We start from the raw sequence: 19,328 nt of genomic DNA, 5'->3' as shown, positions 1-19,328 counted from the left end.
TAAGTTAAAAGTAAATTTCAGCAAGGAGCTCCAACCACGACCCTCAGATTATCGTTCTGCACTATTTCCACTGCTTCACCCGCTATCTGGAAACTATGCTAACATAAATGACTCATATATCACCTGACCAGCGAAAAAATTGCTATTTCTTTCTAAACCCTTTGTCATCTGGAGCTTCCACTTCTATCGTCTTCATTTCTGGTCAAGCCATGCATATTACCATACATTTGGATAAAACCGGTGATGACGAGTAGGGTGGTCCCCTTGTTAAACGCACACGAGTTACTCAAATAAGCCATTATTCTACAGTGCCTTGTAGTTTGCCTAGTTCGAGCTAAATTCACAGAAAATCCGCATCTGTTCAGTATGAAAAACTATGACATTAATCAGAATGTATCACTTCGTCTGTGTGGCAGGCAATCGTATGAAATCCAAAGATAAATAAAATAGCCGCTGTCGGCGTGTTCTCAGATGGAAATGTGTTCAGATTTCTATGGTGAATTAATTGTACGGTAAAGCTGCAAATTATAGAGGACTGATTCTTCCTTCGCTGAACATTGCTTGAAACAAAATCATAAATAAATAAGAGATGCAAAAGTTATACATACGGAGGGAAACAGTACAAAGCTCACTCAACCAGAAACACTAGAAAAAGAAAACAGATTTGTATCCCCATCTTCACTATTGACTGGGAAAACTCAATTCCGTTATTCACCCCTTTTAGGCAGCTAACGACTTCTACATAGGAGAACAACGTTGGTGCCTTCATTCATAATAAGATTATAACACAAATTCTCATTCCTATGCACGTAGCTCCAAGGCACTATCTATTTGTTCAAAGTTATTGTAAATAATGTCGCAATGAAACCTATTGGCTACAAATGTATCTGTGTTAAATTTGGCAACACAGACAACTTTTTACGGTTTATCATGAATTGATACTTTAAGAATTGGGCGTGTTTATTTTTGCTTGTTTGCCATTTTTTGGATCAGTTGTGTACTAGAAAATTGGCTTATAATCCGAGACCTAGGTCATACAATAATAATAAAGATCGTGAAACAAGGCAAAAACGATTTCCATTTAATTAATATGATACACAGTGTTTGATCAGAAATGTTTCACCAGGAATCAGTTAAAATGATGACCGTATCCGATTTTGCGAAAAGTCTTCGAATGCATAGAAATACTGGGTGAAAAACATTTCTAGCACTATTGCTGTCGAGTGGAATTTCAATTCCCAACGAATCCCATGTTCCATATACAATATGCACAGTATAATTTAAAATGTTATTTTATTCCTACCAGAGTGGTAAAGCAAATTTCTTTGTTCACCGCGTAAACTAGCATGATAGCGTGGTATGCACGGTGATAGGTACCCTCTCAAGAAAGAGAAAAAATTGCGGCGTACCATTTCTTAGCGTTTCCACGGTCCCACCGGTACTTTTCGCCCGAAGCGGAGCTTGCCTGGCACATTGATTAATGTTAACTTTGCACTTCTTATTTCTACCTACTTTTATAAAGATACACCAGCTTTAGGCTCAGTGCAATAACCTATTTGCATTGCTATTCCTCTAGCACATTCACTTTTTGCATAAGTGCCTTTAAGAACTGTATAAATAGTAAGTGTTCGAATGTGGCATACACTGATTACACAAGCTCACTTATCAACGATATAATTAAGCTTTTCTTCAACTTTACAGCCACCAGAAGAGAAATTTCAAAATGGAGAAATTCTGGGATACTACATTGGCTACAGAAGGACTAACTCTTCTGACGCATTCCATTACAAGACGTTCGAAGTAATTCCAGGAATGCCGCTACAAGGCCTGCTCACCAACCTGCAGAAGTTTACAGAGTACACAGTTTTGATACAGGCGTACAATAAGGCTGGAGCAGGTCCCAAGAGCCCAGAAATTACCGCCATGACAGATGAAGACGGTGAGTCTGCTCTGGTGAGCTCTGAGGGTCGTAAAGTGTGGTGTTACTTTGCATTTCTCCTATGTCGTTGTTATCAATAACTTTACATTTTACGTTAGTGATTCGTCGAAATGCTTTCTAATGTTCAAAATATTAAAATGGTTTGTGAAAAAAAAAATTGTTTGTAGCTAAAGATCAGAGGGAATGCATTTAGGGCTGGTGTTACCATTTCTGTTCTCCTTCACCTGCAATAAGAAATACTTGAATAGTACCTACAGTTATAAATATAAGACTTTCTCTGTTTCGGTCATGTTTATTTTCCAGTATTTGTTGATCCGGCGCTCTCTGACAACATGATACCATCATCAGGTAGCCAACTGTTCCTTTTACAATAATTTTTAGGGTTCCGTACCTTAGTCGGTAACAATGGCACTCTTATGCACTGAAGAGCCAAAGAAACTGCTACACCTGCCTAATATCGTGTAGGGCCCCCGCGAGCACGCAGAAGTACCGCAACACGACGCGGCATGGACTCGACTGATGTCTGAAGTAGTGCTGGAGGGAACTGACACCGTGAATAATGCAGGGCTGTCCATAAATCCGTGAGAGTACGAGGAGGTGGAGATCTCTTCTGAACAGCACGTTGCAAGGCAGCCCAGATATGCTCAATAATGTTCATGTCTGGGGAGTTTAGTGGCCATCGGAAATGTTTAAACTCAGAAGAGTGGTCCTGGAGCCACTCTGTATCAATTCTGGACGTGTAGAGTGTCGAATTGTCCTGCTGGAATTGCCCAAGTCAGTCGCAATGCACAATGGACATGAATGGATGCACGTGATCAGACAGGATGCTTATGTACTTGTCACTCGTCAGAGGCGTATCTAGACGTATCAGGGCTCGCATATCACTCCAGCTGCACATGCCTCACACCATTACAGAGCTGCCACCAGCTTGAACACTCCCCTGCTCATACGCAGAGGCCATGGATTCATATTCGTTGCATATCCGTATACGTCCATCCGCTCTGTACAATTTGAAACGAGACTCGTCCGACCAGGCACATGTTTCCAGACATCAACAGTCCAATGTCGGTGTTGACGGGCCCAGGCGAGGCGTAAAGCTTTGTGTCGTTCTGTCATCAACGGTACACGAGTGGGCCTTCGGCTCCGAAAGCCCATATCGATGATGTTTCGTTGAATGGTTCGCACGCTGACACTTGCTGATGGACCAGCATTCAAATTTGTAGCCATGTGCGGAAGGGTTGCACTTCTGCCTCACTGAACGATTCTCTTCGGTAGTCGTTGGTCCCGTTCTTGCAGGATCTTTTTCCAGCCACAGCCATGTTGGAGATTTGATGTTTTACCGGATTCCTGATATTCGCGGTACACACGTGAAATGGTCGTACGGGAATATCCACACTTCATCGCTACCTCAGAGATGCTGCGTCCCATCGCTCTTGCGCTGACTATAACACCACGTTCAAACTCATGTAAATCTCGATAACCGCCATTGTAGCAGCAGTAACCGATCTAACAACTGCGCCAGACACTTGTTGTCTTATATAGGTGTTGCCGACAGCAGCACCGTATTCTGCCTGTTTACATATCTGTGTATTTGAATACGCATGTCTATACCAGTTTCTTTGGCGCTTCAGTGTAAAATCTTTTTTGTGGCCGTCTGTGTATCTGTCTGCCTGACTGTCTGTCCGACTATAAATACTCCCTCCCCTCAGGAGCGGGTAGACGTATCAAGATGAAATTTATGCCAAATACTAAGATCTATAGTCCCTTGGCGGTGTAAATAATTTAAGGTTCTACGTCAATCCTGTCAAATAATACGGCCATGTATGTGATACATTTTGTGTATTCACAAACTCATTGATCAAAACCTATAGGTCAATTATTTACATGCATTTTGGGGCTGGTGGTCCATCGGTAAATCGCGTCCCTGAAAACCAAGAGGTAGCGGGATCGAACTTCGAGCTGACCACGTTTTTCTCCTGTCCTTGCTTTCACCTTCAACGAAATGAGGAATCCACTTTAAATTGTAGGTCCCCGTCACCGGTTGGATTACTGTGGAGGTTGCAAACACACAAGTCACCGAAGTGGTGTCCAATAGAAATACTTGCACCAGGCCATTGAATCACTATTATCAACATACATTATTAACGACATATATTATTAAGTTTGTATTGAACCCACAGAGCGCGAGTCCTAATTGCACTTGCACTTTTAAAAAAAAAAAAAAAAAAGGAATGCAAAAGAGAGGCTTGTGGAGTGCGAAGACACTTTTCTGCGCGTATCGTTGAGACTTAGTTGTGTGTTGTCCAGAAAGATTAGTTTATATTAGCGAGCACCACCATGTGCGTTGTGCATGTCAATAATCGTTATGCTATCTTGGCATGCGTGTTGTGGAAGTTTATCCTTATCTGGCACACTGAACGCAAGGAAGGTCACAGCACATAGTTTTTTATTGATTATTCACATATTACATGACATAATATGGTTGTTACGTAAAATATGAGAAATAGCCACATATCGTTTTAATTCAGAATTGTCTTGACAATCGACCCATTTAATAGGTGCTACTCCCATCGAAACAGCCAGAGTAGTCGACCATTTGTAGTCAAAAATTGTCTGATAAAGTGAAATAGTGAAGGGAGAATGCCTGCAAATGCTGTTGGCATGATTTCATAATTACTGCGATTCCTGAAGTGTTCGTATATGTAAGTATCACAACACAGGACCGTTTTCTATACTCCGCAAATCAGATTGGGAGAAGAGAACGATTCCTTTATTTTATTGTCGCTTACGAACGGGTAAGAGACAATTCGTGCGCCATATAATGAAGCGGACTAAGGCAATAATAGAAGATTTGAGGCGAGGGAAGACGAAAAAAATTAACTAAAGCCACAGACCACTGTAGCAAGTAAGTGGAACCATTGAGTTTTCCATTGTGATTTATTGTTTAAACCACGTTGACAGTTTTTGAGATACAATTAGACTGCGTCGTAGCTCCAACTGACTTGGTAACTGGAGCGCCAGGAAGTCGTATGAACGTGTAGAGACTATTCTGGTTTTGTGTTCGTGATATGTGAGAAAATCCCAGTCAACGACTGACAACTAACAACAAAAATCAGGAGATTTCACCTTGAACGGAACTAAAGAATGAGAAGAATTTTCAGGTACAGCAACCACTACAAGGTCTGTATCTGTTTGGGCCACATCCCAAGGGGCTGTGAAGAATTTCTGCAGGTATACTGTGGGAAAGAAAATTGAGGATGCATTGGGTGAGGATCAGTTTAGATTTAGGAAAGATAAAGGCACCAGAGAGGCAAGACTAAAGAAAAATCAAGACACTTTCAAAGGATTTGTCATCTTCCAAAAAGCGTTCGACAATGTAAAATGGTGTAAGATGTAAGGAATTCTGAGAAAAATAGGGATAAGCTATAGGGATAGACGAGTAACACGCAATATATGTACAAGAGCCAAGAAGTAAAATACGAGTGTATGAACAAGAAGAAGTGCTCGGATTAAAAATGGTGTAAGACAGGGATGTTTATTTCACGTCTACTGATCAATCTGTACATCGAAGAGGCAATCATGGAAATAAAAGAAAGGTTCAGGATTGAAATTGAAATTCAGTGTGAAAGGATGTCAATGATAAGATTCGCTGATGAAATTTCTGTGCTGAGTGAAAGTGAAGAAGAATTAATCTGCTGAATGGAAGTCTAATGAATACATAATATGGACCGAGAGTTAATCGAAGAAAGACGAAAGTAATGAGAAGAAGCAGAAATGAGAACAGCGAGAAACTTAACATCAGGCTTGATGTTCACGAAGTAGAGGAAGTTAAGGAAATCTACTACCTAGGCAGTAAAGTAACCCACGACGGATGGAGCAAGTAGGACATCAAAAGCAGACTAGTAATGGCAAAATTGGCATTCCTGGCCAAGGGAAGTCTACTAGTATCGAATATTAGCCTTAATTTGAGAAAGAAATTTCTGAGGATGTACGTTTGGAGCACATTGTATGGTAGTGGAACATGGACTGTAGGGAAACCGGAACAGAGCAAAATCGAAGCATTTGAGATGTGGTGCTACAGACGAGTATTGAAAATTTGGTGGACTGATAAGGTAAGAAATGAGAAGGTTCTGCGCATAATCGGAGAGGAAAGGAATATGTGGAAAACACTGACAAGGAGAAGGGACAGGATGATAGGACATCTGTTAAGACTGAGGGAATGACTTCCATGGTACTAGAGCGAGCTGTAGAGGGCAAAAACTGTAGAGGGAGACAGAGATTGGAATACATCCAGCAAATAATTGAAACATGGGTTGCAAGTACCACTCTGAGATGAAGAGATTCGTGACGATCCGCATCAAACCATTCAGAAGACTGATGGCTCAAATAAGAAAAAAATTCATAACCGTGACATCTACTGCTCAATATGTCGCCCTAAAGGATACCGATCGTAAGTTTTCGTCGCTCTCTCGAGTTTCAGCGACGCCGAAGATTCTGTCATGACGTGAGTTGTCGCCCGTGGAATACATGTGAGCGTCATATTCTCGTAGTGTAACACAAAGTCTCACTTATCTAGTTACCTAGCTGTGCTCATCCATAAAACAAGAAATGTCTGGAAGCTTCTTCTCTGCTGCTGCTGTTCGCGTCTGAATCAGGCTACCTTGCAACTAGAGCACTAATTAATATCTTATTACAGTTAAGAAAAATGTGAAACCCTCCTGTTGATCGACCTCACAACTATTCCCTCGCAAACTGACATGTATGGCTATTTCTTCCTTTCAGGTAGTGAAGCAAATACTGACGTCTTCCAGTTAGTCTTGTTTCAATCTCGTTCCTCGGCCAGTCGGGACATATTTTCCCAAAGAACGTATTTCCCACCTCACTACTCGACGCTCCGTTACCCACCACTTCTCTCACGTCCACTGCTGCCACGGCCCTCAGTCTGAATCTACCTGTCTGTAGGTTATAAAAGATACAAACTGTGTTTTTTTTCTGCTGTAAGTGTTCCTGTTCTCGTTGTTGATGTAACTATTTCTACATCCACAAGTGCATACATATTCCACAAACGACTGTACGGTGCATGGAGGAGGGTATCTTGTGCCAGTACTAGTCATTTGCACTCGCAAAAACCACTGTCTACAAGCCTCCTTGTGAGCACTAATTTCTCGCTTTTTATCCTCATGGTTCTTATTCGTAATGTACGAGGGTGAGTCAACTGAAAACCTTAAATTTGTAACAACAAATCGAAATTTCTCACCGTTATCCTCTAAGTTGGTAAGCGTGCTACAAACAGCATGCAGAATGGCCTGTAGATGGAAGCATAGTGCAGATGCCCACATACCGTCGCAGTATCAGTATAAAGATGGCCGCCCCACTTGCGACTGGCACCAGGGAAGAACAGCGTTCCGCTATTCGGTTTTTGCGGAATGAAGGTGAAACCTATTGAAATTCATCGACGAATGAAGGTTCAGTACGGTGATGCATGTTTGTCACAGCAGCAAGTCTACGAATGGAGTAGGAAGTCCGCAATTGGTGTGACTTCAGTGGAAGATGCTCCTCGTCCAGGTCAGGTACAACGAGTTGTGATTTCACAGAACATTGCAGCAGGTGAAGCCATAGTGAAGGAAAACTGCCGAGTGACACTGAATGACATTGCAGCATGTTTACAGATTAGTTCAGATGGTTCAGATGGCTCTGAGCACTATGGGACTTAACATCTGAGGTCATCAGTCCCCTAGAACTTAGAACTACTTAAACCTAACTAACCTAAGGACATCACATACATCCATGCCCGAGGTAGTATTCGAACCTGCGACCGCAGCGGTCTCGCGCTTCCAGACTGAAGCGCCTAGAACCGCACGGCCACTCCGGCCGGCGCAGATTAGTCATGGGTCAGCAAACCACATTGTGTATGATGTGCTCCAGTTTCACAAAGCGTCTGCAAGATGAGTGCCACGGCAGAAGACTCCTGAGAACGACGTGTTGATGCTTGTGAAGAACTTATTCGGCGCTTTGAACGAGAAGGTGATGGCTTCCTAGCAAGAATCGTTGCTGGGGACGAAACCTGGGTTCACTTGCACCAACCGAAAACGAAGAAAGCGAGCAAGGAATGGCGCCATTCCTCATCACCAAAACCAACGAAGTTTGGAACAGAACCATCAGCAGAGAAGGTTATCCTGACTCTCTTTTGGGTCGAAAAAGGTGTTGTTTTGGAGCATTACATACCTAGAGGGACCACTATGACCAGTGCATCATACACAGATCTCCTAAAAAATCATCTGCGGACTGCAATCAAATCAAAGCGACGTGGATTATTGTCAGCAGGTGTCCTTTTGCAACATGCAAATGCAAGGCCCCACACTGCCCGTACAACAGTTGCAACAATCACAGACCTGCATTTTGAGTGTCTTCCTCATCCACCGTAATCACCAGACCTTGCCCCAAGTGATTTCCATATGTCTGGACCACTCAAAGACGCAATTGGAGGAAAGAAGTTTCGTTCTGGTGAAGAGGTTGCGAGGACTACCAGAAGAATTTTTTTCTTAAGGAATTTATGCGCTTTGTAACCGCTGGAGGACTTGCATTGAGCGTAGGGGAGATTAGTTGAAAAGTGATACAGCTTTGCACCACTTCTGCACAATAAGTAACATTTTAAAAAATATTTAAGGTTTTCCTTTGACTCACCCTCGTACGTTGGTTGCAATAGAATCTTTCTGCAAATGCCAGTTCTCTAAATTTCTGCAATAGTACGTTACGAAAAAATTGTCGTCTTCCCTCCAGGGAATCCCATTTGAGTCACGAAGCATTTCCGTAATACAGGGTTATTACAAATGATTGAAGCGATTTCACAGCTCTACAATAACTTTATTATTTGAGATATTTTCACAATGCTTTGCACACACATACAAAAACTCAAAAAGTTTTTTTAGGCATTCACAAATGTTCGATATGTGCCCCTTTAGTGATTCGACAGACATCAAGCCGATAATCAAGTTCCTCCCACACTCGGCGCAGCATGTCCCCATCAATGAGTTCGAAAGCATCGTTGATGCGAGCTCGCAGTTCTGGCACGTTTCTTGGTAGAGGAGGTTTAAACACTGAGTCTTTCACATAACCCCACAGAAATAAATCGCATGGAGAAGTCGGGAGAGCGTGGAGACCATGACATGAATTGCTGATCATGATTTCCACCACGACCGATCCATCGGTTTTCCAATCTCCTGTTTAAGAAATGCCGAACATCATGATGGAAGTGCGGTGGAGCACCATCCTGTTGAAAGATGAAGTCGGCGCTGTCGGTCTCCAGTTGTGGCATGAGCCAATTTATTCGTCGACTTCCGCGGGCTACGCGTGAAACTTGCCCGCACGCGTTCAACCGTTTCTTCGCTCACTGCAGGCCGACCCGTTGATTTCCCCTTACAGAGGCATCCAGAAGCTTTAAACTGCGCATACCATCGCCGAATGGAGTTAGCAGTTGGTGGATCTTTGTTGAACTTCGTCCTAAAGTGTCGTTGCACTGTTGTGACTGACTGATGTGAGTGCATTTCAAGCACGACATACACTTTCTCGGGTCCTGTCGCCATTTTATCTCACTGCGCTCTTGAGCGCTCTGGCGGCAGAAACCTGAAGTGCGGCTTCAGCCGAACAAAACTTTATGAGTTTTTCTACGTATCTGTAGTGTGTCGTGACCATATGTCAATGAAGTGGAGCTACAGTGAATTTATGAAATCGCTTCAATCATTTGTAATAGCCCTGTACTTGTGTGCCGATCGAACCTACCGGTGACAAATATAGCAGCACGCCTGTGAACTGCCTCAATGGTTCAAATGGCTCTGAGCACTATGGGACTTAACATCTGTGGTCATCAGTTCCCTAGAACTTAGAACTACTTAAACCTAACTAACCTAAGGACATCACACAACACCCAGTCATCACGAGGCAGAGAAAATCCCTGACCCCGCGAGGAATCGAACACGGGAACCCGCGCGCGGGAAGCGAAAACGCTACCGCACGACCACGAGCTTCAATGTCTTCCTTTAATCCGACCTGGTGCGGATAGTACTGGAATTGGAGAGTTCACCTTCCCTGCTGCCAACCTGACGTGCTCATTCCATTGCATGTCACTTTGTAATGCTACTCCTACATATTTAACCGCTGTGAGTGTCAAGCTGCGCCCTACTAAAACTGTATTCGAACCTCACAGAAGTGTTTTTCCTACTCATCCGCCTTAATTTACATCTTCCATATTTATAGCAAGCTGCCATTCAACAAACAAACTAGAAATTATGTCTAAGTCATCTCGCATATCCTACAGTCACTCAATGACGACACCACAGCGTCAACAGCAAATAGCCATAAACTGCTGCTCACCTGTCCGTGGCCTAATTTACTCTACTGGCCATTAAAATTGCTACACCACTAAGATGAAGTGCTACAGGCACGAAATTTAACCGACAGGAAGCAGATGCTGTGATATGCAAATGATTAGCTTTTCAGAGCATTTACACAAGGCAGACGCCGGTGGCGTCACCTACAACGTGCTGAAAGTTTCGAACCGATTTCTCATACACAAACAGCACTTATCCGGCGTTGCCTGGTGAAACGTTGTTGTGATGCCTCGTGTAAGGAGGAGAAATGCGTACCATCATGTTTCCGACTTCGGTAAATGTCGGATTGTAGCCTATCGCGATTGAGGTTCATCGTATCGCGACATTACTACTCGAGTTGTTCGAGATCCAATGACTGTTAGCGGAATATGGAATCGGTGGGTTCAGGAGGGTAATACGGAACGCCGTGCTGGATCCCAACGGCCTCGTATCACTAGCAGTCGAGATGACAGGCATCTTATCCGCATGGCTGTAACGGATCGTGCAGCCACGTCTCGATCCCTGAGTCAACAGATGGGGACGTTTGCAAGACAACAACCATCTACACGAACAGTTCTACGACGTTTGCAGCAGCATTAACTATCAGCTCGCAGACCATGGCTGCGGTTATCCTTGACGCTGCATCACAGACAGGAGCGCCTGCGATGGTATGTACTCAACGACGAACTTGGGTCCACGAATGACAAAACGTCATTTCTTCGGATGAATCGAGGTTCTGTTTACAGTATCATGATGGTCGCATCGGTGTTTGGCGACATCGCGGTGAACGCACATTAGAAGCGTGTATTCGTCATCGCCATACTGGCGTATCACCTGGCGTGATGGTATGGGGTGCCACTTGTTACAAGTCTCGGTCACCTCTTGTTCGCACTGACGGCACTTTGAACAGTCGACGTTACATTTCAGATGTGTTACGACCTGTGGCTCTACCCTTCATTCGATCCCTGTGAAACCCTACATTTCAGCAGGATGATGCACGACCACATGTTGCAGGTCCTGTACGTGCCTTTCTGGATACAGAAAATGTTCGACTGCTGCCTTGGCCATCACATTCTCCAGATCTCTCACCAGCTGAAAACGTCTGGTCAATGGTGGCTGAGCAATTGGCTCGTCACAATACGCCATTCACTACTCTTGGTGAACTTGGTATCGTGTTGAAGCTGCATGGGCAGCTGTACCTGTACACGCCATCCAAGCTCTGTTTGACTCAATGCCCAGGCGTATCAAGACCGTTATTACGGCCAGAGGTGGTTGTTCTGGGTACTGATTTCTCAGGATCTATGCACCCAAATTGCATGAAAATGTAATCACATGTCAGTTCTAGTACAATATATTTGTCCAATGAATACCCGTTTATCATCTGCATTTCTTCTTGGTGTAGAAATTTTAAAGGCCAGTAGTGTATGTATACGAGATATGGCAAGAAAGAAACCGGACTCATGGTCTCATTCTCTATTGAAAAAATGTACACAATTGAAATGTTGTCCCCTGAAATGTAGTCCCCTCCCCGATCCATGTACCGCTCCATGATACTTTTCCACTGTTGGAAACAGTGCTGTAAGTCTTTTTCTGTTATGCTGTTGAGGAGGCTCGTTGCTTTTTCTTTCACTGTACTCACGGACTCGAACCTGGTCTCTTTGAACCCAGGCTTCAGTTTTGGGAAGAGAAAGAAGTCTCATGGTGCTAGGTCAGGAGAATGCGGTGGATGTTCCATCACTGGAACTGTGCCAAAATGTCTTCACAGACATCGCATTATGAGCGATTCATTCACAGATCTGGTCTCTGTCGCACACGTTCACGGGGTATTCATAACGGTTAAATAATAAGCTTTATTGACAGTGTGACTTTCAGGCACCAAGTCAATGTAGATAACTCCTCGGTTATCGAAGAAAACATACATCATTGCTTTGAATTTTGATTTGCTCATGCGCGCTTTCACCTTCCTAGGAGATTGAGGGCTCCTCCAATGCACGGATTGTCGCCTAGTCTCTGGACCGTATTGGAATATTCGTGTTTTACCACACTTCGCTGAAGTAATCAGGTTCATTTTCAATGTTTTCAAAAGAATCAGCTCAGCAGTCCACTCGATGTTGCTTTTGCTCATTTGTGAGGATTATTGTCAGTACTTCAGCACAGACCTTTTTCATGCCCAGATCATCGTGCAAAATCTGCCTAACGGTTTCCTCATTCATGCAAAAAGTTCTGAAATTGCTCAAATGCTTGGTCGGCAGTCTTCTCAGACAATTCATTCTCTTTAGTTTTCGGAGTGGAAGGACGACCTGATTTAGGGTCGTCTTCGACGTCTTCCCTACCGTCCTTGGACGTCTTAACCCACTCGGGAAATTGCGTAATAGATAGACAGACACTGATCACTATAAACTTGTTTCAACAAATCGTAAGTTTCTGTTGTGGATTTTCCACGTTTTGTGACGAATTTGATGCTAACACGTTGTTCCACCTTAGAGCGTAGCATAATTCCAACGGAGCTCAGACGCACGACCAGTTTCTAAGAAGGTTCACATACAGACTAACCACAGCGGCGTAAAATTTTGTACGTGTGTCAAGGAGAGTCCCAGGTTTATTCCCCCACTCTTCTATCTGTGATCGACGAAGCCGGAAATTCGCACAACAACCAGTCCGGCTTCTTTATTGCCACACCTCGTACAGAGAATAAAAGGGGTCCTATCACAGTTCGCTGGAACACTCCTGACGATACCCTTGCCTCTGCTGAACGGTCGCAATCGTGTATGATATAATGGTATTTATTATTTGAAATGTGTTCGAGCCATATTTGGGGACATACTTCGTACGCTCGGACCTTCGTCAAGAATCTGCAGTGAGGAATCGTGTCAGAGACTTATGTGGGAACATGGAATCTTCCTGTTGCCCTTCATCCATGGTTCGTAGGATATCATGTGAGAAGAGCAGAAGCTGAATTTCGTACGAAAATTGCTTTGTAAACCTGTGCTGATTTGTGGACAGAAGGAAATTTATTGCATCTGAACTCAGATTTCTGCAGCAGACCGATGTTAGGGATATTGGTCTTTAATTATGCGGGTCAGTTCTTTTACCTTTCTTATACACAGGAGTCATCTGCGCCTTTCTCCAGTCGCCTGGGACTGTTTGCTGGGCGAGAGATTCGCTATAAATGCAGTAAGTAAGGGACCAATGGCGCAGAGTACTCTTTATAAAAACCGAAATGGGGTTCCATTTGGACCTGGCGACTTACTTTTTTTCAACTCTTTTAGTTGCTTCTCCACTCCTCGGACGCCAATAACTGTGCGCTCCATGTGGGAGTCTGTATTACAGTCAGACGAGGTCATTTTTGTAGGGTTCTTCTGCATGAATGCTTTCTTAAAGGTGAAATTTAAGACTTCAGCTTTTCTTTTGCTGTCTACTACTGCCATACCCAGACTGGTCGACGAGTGATTGAATAGAAGCCCTCAAACCACTTAGTTATTTTACGTGTGACAATAATTTTCTTGGGTTCTCGGCACGACCTTTCGCTAAGGTATGACGGTGGATGTTGTTGTATGCTTCGCGCATTGATCTTCTTCGAACGGAAGAATTTCTGCTAACTTTTGCTTCTTTTTTTAACCGAGAGTACAACAATATTTACCCATCATTTTCCGAATTTGATTACTGAACCACAAATGCTCGTTCCAATTCTTGATACACTTACCTGGCACATTAATCTCCAGAGCGTGATTAAATAACAATTTAAACTTTGCCCATAATCCTCTTACGTGCCACATACTGGAGCTGGATGAAGTCCATGCATTATGTATGTGGGACGCTAATAACTACTTATCTACTTTTTCTAGCATAAACACTCGCTTGGCCTTCTTGACCGATTTATTAACTAATCCCTGTCTCTATACTGACACTGTGGATAAGATTCGGTCTATAGCTATAAGGTTTATAATATTTTCATTGCGTGTGGATTGTTTAGCTAGTTGTTCAAGGCAGTTCTCGGAAATCCTGGTCAGAAGTACTTCACAAGACTGTCTGTCCCTACGACCTGCAGTGAAGCCAAAGATGTCCCAGTCTACAGTTGGTAGCTTAAAGTCACCTCCGACTAACATTAATTGATCTGCATATTTGCGCGCTACTGATACCAGATTTGCCTTGAATGACTCTAAAACTGTCACAGCGGAATCGGGTGGCCAATAAAAACATTCAATAACTAACATTATTTCGCCTAGACTTGTTATAAGGGTCCAGACGACACTGTAACACGCAAATTCGACCTCAGTAGAAACAAATTTCGAAGAATTGCAATCTCTATTGTAAAACCTAACATATGTGTGTCATACATAATGAATGTGACGTAGAGGACATTCGAAAGATAGCAGAACCATGTTAGAAAAATGACGCAGTTATAAAAAGTTGTAGAAAGCTGCCTCCATTATTCGATTCACGCAACTGAATATGAATTGCGCAGCAACACTTCATTAAATTTGTTTCCTGCAGTTCGGGAATAGTGTCAAGGCAAAATATGCAAGCAGCGTCCTTAAGCTACACCCGCAAGAAAATCTCCGGTGGGGATGATTCAGGAGACTGAAGGGGAAACAACACATTTGGAATCACTTGTCCATGAAAACAATATCCTAAAAAAACCATGGCGGTGTTGGATGTATGACCCATAGCAATGTCCTGCTCAAACCTCCATACTGTAGCTGTTCTTCAGGTACAGTGTTTATAAACTGCGATGAAAATGTGCGACTTTAGTAACCATCGTCGTTATGTTCACATTGATATCTAATCCCTGTCCCTATACTGACACCGTCGATAAGATTCGATCTGTTTGTAACTATAGGGTTTGAAATACTTCCATTGCGGTTTTGCTCGGTACTTCTCGGAAGTAGAGACATTCAACATTGCGGCGAGGCATTTTTCGGTCGGCATGACTTTCTTCTGTTCGGCAGACTTAGAACTACTTAAACCTAACTAACCTAAGGACATCGCATACATCCATGCCCGAGGCAGGACTCGAACGACAGTAGCAGCAGCGTGGTTTCGGACTGAAGCGCCTAGAACCTCTCGACCACAACGGCCGGCCATTGCAGTGGTCTACCGTCACAAAAGTGAATGCGAATGCCAGAGGAGAAGAATTCTCAATTTCTGTTCCGAGGTACACAGTCCCGTAATCGACAAATACCGCAAGTGTGCTATGGAACAACGCTGCAAAGAAAGACTTTAAAGATTCAATCGAGCAGAAAGAGCAAAATATATAACGATCGACGGATGGGACTCACCGTTTTGTACATCAAGAAGCACTTAGTGCTAAAATTTGCATGCATACAGCACGCCATGAAACTGATGGTATGGGTTATAAAATTTCTGAAGTCGCATGCATTAATCCACGGTTTGTTGCATCATTTTTCGATGGAACTGAATAATGAGTATGAAGACTTTACGTATTATGAAATGCACGTTGGTCAAGGAGGCACGCCTGAAACGATTTTTCGATTTAAAATCGGCTAATCTTCAACGTATGAAGGGAAAAGGCGAGCAGGAACGGAAATTAAAACATCCGTAACGGATTGCAGACTTCGCATTTTAAGTGGAGTTAAAAGCACAATGACCACAGTAAGACACTGCAAGTAACAACTTATTTCCCATTTAATACAGATGGCCAGCCGGGGTGGCCGAGCGGTTCTAGGCGCTACAGTCTGGAACCGCGCGACCGCTACGGTCGCAGGTTCGAATCCTGCCTTGGGCATAGAAGTGTGTGATGTCCTTAGGTTAGTTAGGTTTAAGTAGTTCTAAGTTCTAGGGGACTGATGACCACAGAAGTTAAGTCCCATAGTGCTCAGAGCCATTTGAACCATTTGAACCAATACGGATGGATTTAAAAGGGAAATCGTGTTGTGGAAGGGACAAATTCTGATATAAAAAAGCAGACAATTTCCCTAAGATCACTGACGTTATGGAAAACACAGATTTGAATAATTCAGTGTGGCCTTGAAAGAATACAAGGATAGTTTTCTGAACTTCTGAGGACACTGCCAATCTTACATCTGTTTTCGAGATGTTTTTGTTTCAGTTTAAATTGCCACTCTGCGTATACAGATGGAACTGATTGATCTGCAATGTAATTTCCGTTTAAAAGACAAATTCTTCTGAGTTAAAACTGTGTAGAACTTCTACATTGCTTCCGTTGGGAAGAGTTTCCACGTCTCCATAAAGAAGTAGCAAACATGATAAAACGTTTCGATCAACGTATGCGTGTGAAATGCTTTTCCGATTTTGAAACTAAATAAGTCACCATTACGTGACAACCTGAGTGTGAAACATCTGTGATATTGTCTGCATCTATCCGTATGCTAACAGTTTGTATCAGATAAAAATTATGTCTTCATTGCATCAAAAATAATTAAATAATACTGAAAATTTGCTTTGTTTGTGGTCTAAGTTGTTGTGAAATATGAAATCAAGACATAAGAAATGCAACTGCACTTCCATTTGAATGCAGCGTTTTTCCAGTTTCCATTGCTTCGCCCCTCTCACACCCACAGTAGGTGGGGGAAGTATGCAGCCAGCTGAGGGAGGTATGGCATACGAGCAAGAGCACTTCTCATGTCCTGAATTTTTGACCGTTCCTGCTGTAAGGGTACTACGAACAGAGAGGTCAAACTGGCTAAATAGATGCCATGCAGATTTATCGATAGTCTAAAGAATATTTCAAAAATATTTGCGTTGTGTATACAGACATTAAGTGGTTGATTTTTTTTTCCTTTTTATTTCTGCTTAATATTTTCAAGACGCAATCACATGAGCACCTCACAATGCGGTGACTATTTTCGATCAGCCAGCAGTCGTTGGAAACCAGAAATAGGTTGTGAAATGCTCATATGATAGTGATATGAAAATATTAAGGACACTCGTAGAACACGCATCTTGTAGGAATCTGGAATTAACGTTTTCTGTCGACCACATTTGGCTGCATCTGCTATAGTTCCCATTTTCTGGAACTTGTCCTACAGGCTTTTGCTGGTGTACTTATTCGGTACATCTGTACAACAATTCTGCGTGGATGTATTCTGCGTCTTGACATAATTAGATCATCTGACATACTGGATGACGCTATATACTCTCTGTTTCATAAATTAAACGAGGAACATAACTACGTCAAACAAAAAGTTTAACAAATGTTCTGTCGTAAGTTTGCGCCTCCTTTTAGAACACACTGCAGAACATGGAGACTGACTTGTTAGATGCAAGAGAGGGTCTAATTTCCCTATCCTGGCCAGGATGTATAAATAAATTAATAAAAACGCTGGTCTCTTTGAAGCTACATCAAGCTCACCTAACAATATTTTGCAGAGTCTGGCTACACGCTCGAGATTATGTAGCTATTAACAATGCTACAAAATTGTACAAATAACTGTTGCAGAACGAAGATAAATTCATTTACTAAAGAAAGCTTTTGTTTCAAGCCAGCCATCTCGCTGCTTTGAAACGACGCAGCGGAGAGCATTCTGTGTTTTCTCTTGTTTACATTTCACTTTTAATCTGAGGACTAACGAAAACAACGTTTATGTACAGTTCAAACGTTAATAATCCCTTGCTAAAAAGGACAGTGGTTTTTCGCGTCTCATTTAACACTAAAAGTGATTTTTTATTGCTCTTTCTTTTTGTCTGCTTGTTTCAGTTCCTGGAGCGCCTCCAGAAGACGTTAAGTGTAAGCCTTTGTCTTCTCGCGCCCTGTTTGTTCAGTGGTCCTCTCCCACTGCTCAGATCAATGGAGTGCTGCAGGGTTACAGGGTCTTGTACCGAGCTCTGTCCGACTGGGAAGGTAAAATTCTCCTTTTACATGCTGTAGGCAGCTTACCTAGCTACGCAAAAATCTACTTCTCTGACAAATTTATCAAACATTAATGTATAAGAGTCACTAACATGGATGCATATGCAACTTCAGCAATATGACTTCGTGTCTAAAAGATAAAACACAGTATTTTGTATAACGTTTGAATCTCTAACAGTAAAACTAAAGTAGAACAGGTTAGTATTAAACTACAGTCCTCTTATTCATCCCAATCATTCATGATTCAGACTGCAATTTTACTTTTTTTCCATTCCTTTCGGGTAAGTTACATTTGTTCAAATGGCTCGGAGCACTATGCGACTTAACTTCTGAGATCATCAGTCACCTAGAATTTAGAACTAATTAAACCTAACTAACCTAAGGACATCACACACATCCACGCCCGAGGCAGGATTCGAACCTGCGACCATAGCGGACGCTCGGCTCCAGACTGTAGCGCCTATAACCGCACGGCCACTCTGGCCGGCGTTACATTTGTGTTTCGCACCTTCCAGCACCAGTATCGCAAGCTAACATTGATGTTGCTTGTAGTCTTTCAAATACTTTTACTACCGAAACTGGTTCAGATCAGCGTTTCTCATTAATTACAAAATGTTCTCTTGCTTACTAGAACGGTCGATTATTCATTCGTTATAGTTAGATACAGCTTATGTCTTACACACATCATTACAATAAATTTTCGTAACTACAGCCCTTATGGATTATCTTGAATCATTTCATGGACAAGAACAAGCTTTGAGAGTCAGTACATTCCATTTTTTATTAAAAAAAGAAGTCTACGCAACATACTGTATATTAGAAAGTGTATGTATTCCTAGGATGAGTGATGACGGTGATATGAGACATTTCTGGTCTGACATAATCAGCGGGACTTTTCGTACTTCTTAGGTGATGCAAACAGCCTATGCGGTGTCATGAGCTTGATGCTGGAGGTTCAGTTCCACCTGAGTGAATGACGTTAGCTAAGAGACAATAGTTTTACCTGAAACCAACAATTAAATTTTGAAATTTAACATATCATCAGGCTTTGCCAAGTGTAAAATGAAGTGATCAGAGAATTAGTATTAAATTAATGGTCATAGTTATACTATATCATACATTTAGAGTGACTGCGTTGTTACGGAATGCTTTTTTTCGTAACAAACCGCAACAAAGATAACGTTGTGTTCGA

General features: G+C 42.5%; 1 protein-coding gene across 1 annotated transcript in view; it reads left to right on the top strand.

The window, feature by feature from the left end:
• Positions 1 to 19,328, top strand: part of LOC126151703 (Down syndrome cell adhesion molecule-like protein 1 homolog) — a 193,027-nt gene that overhangs the window by 7,472 nt on the left and 166,227 nt on the right. The window contains exons 3-4 of the mRNA XM_049915962.1: positions 1,702 to 1,939; positions 17,984 to 18,127. Of these exons, the coding sequence (XP_049771919.1) occupies positions 1,702 to 1,939; positions 17,984 to 18,127 (382 nt within the window). The remainder of the gene's footprint in view (positions 1 to 1,701; positions 1,940 to 17,983; positions 18,128 to 19,328) is intronic.

Source organism: Schistocerca cancellata, chromosome 2 (assembly GCF_023864275.1).
Source record: "Schistocerca cancellata isolate TAMUIC-IGC-003103 chromosome 2, iqSchCanc2.1, whole genome shotgun sequence".
NCBI classification, from domain to species: domain Eukaryota; kingdom Metazoa; phylum Arthropoda; class Insecta; order Orthoptera; family Acrididae; genus Schistocerca; species Schistocerca cancellata.
This window is presented reverse-complemented; position numbering and strand designations above follow the sequence as displayed.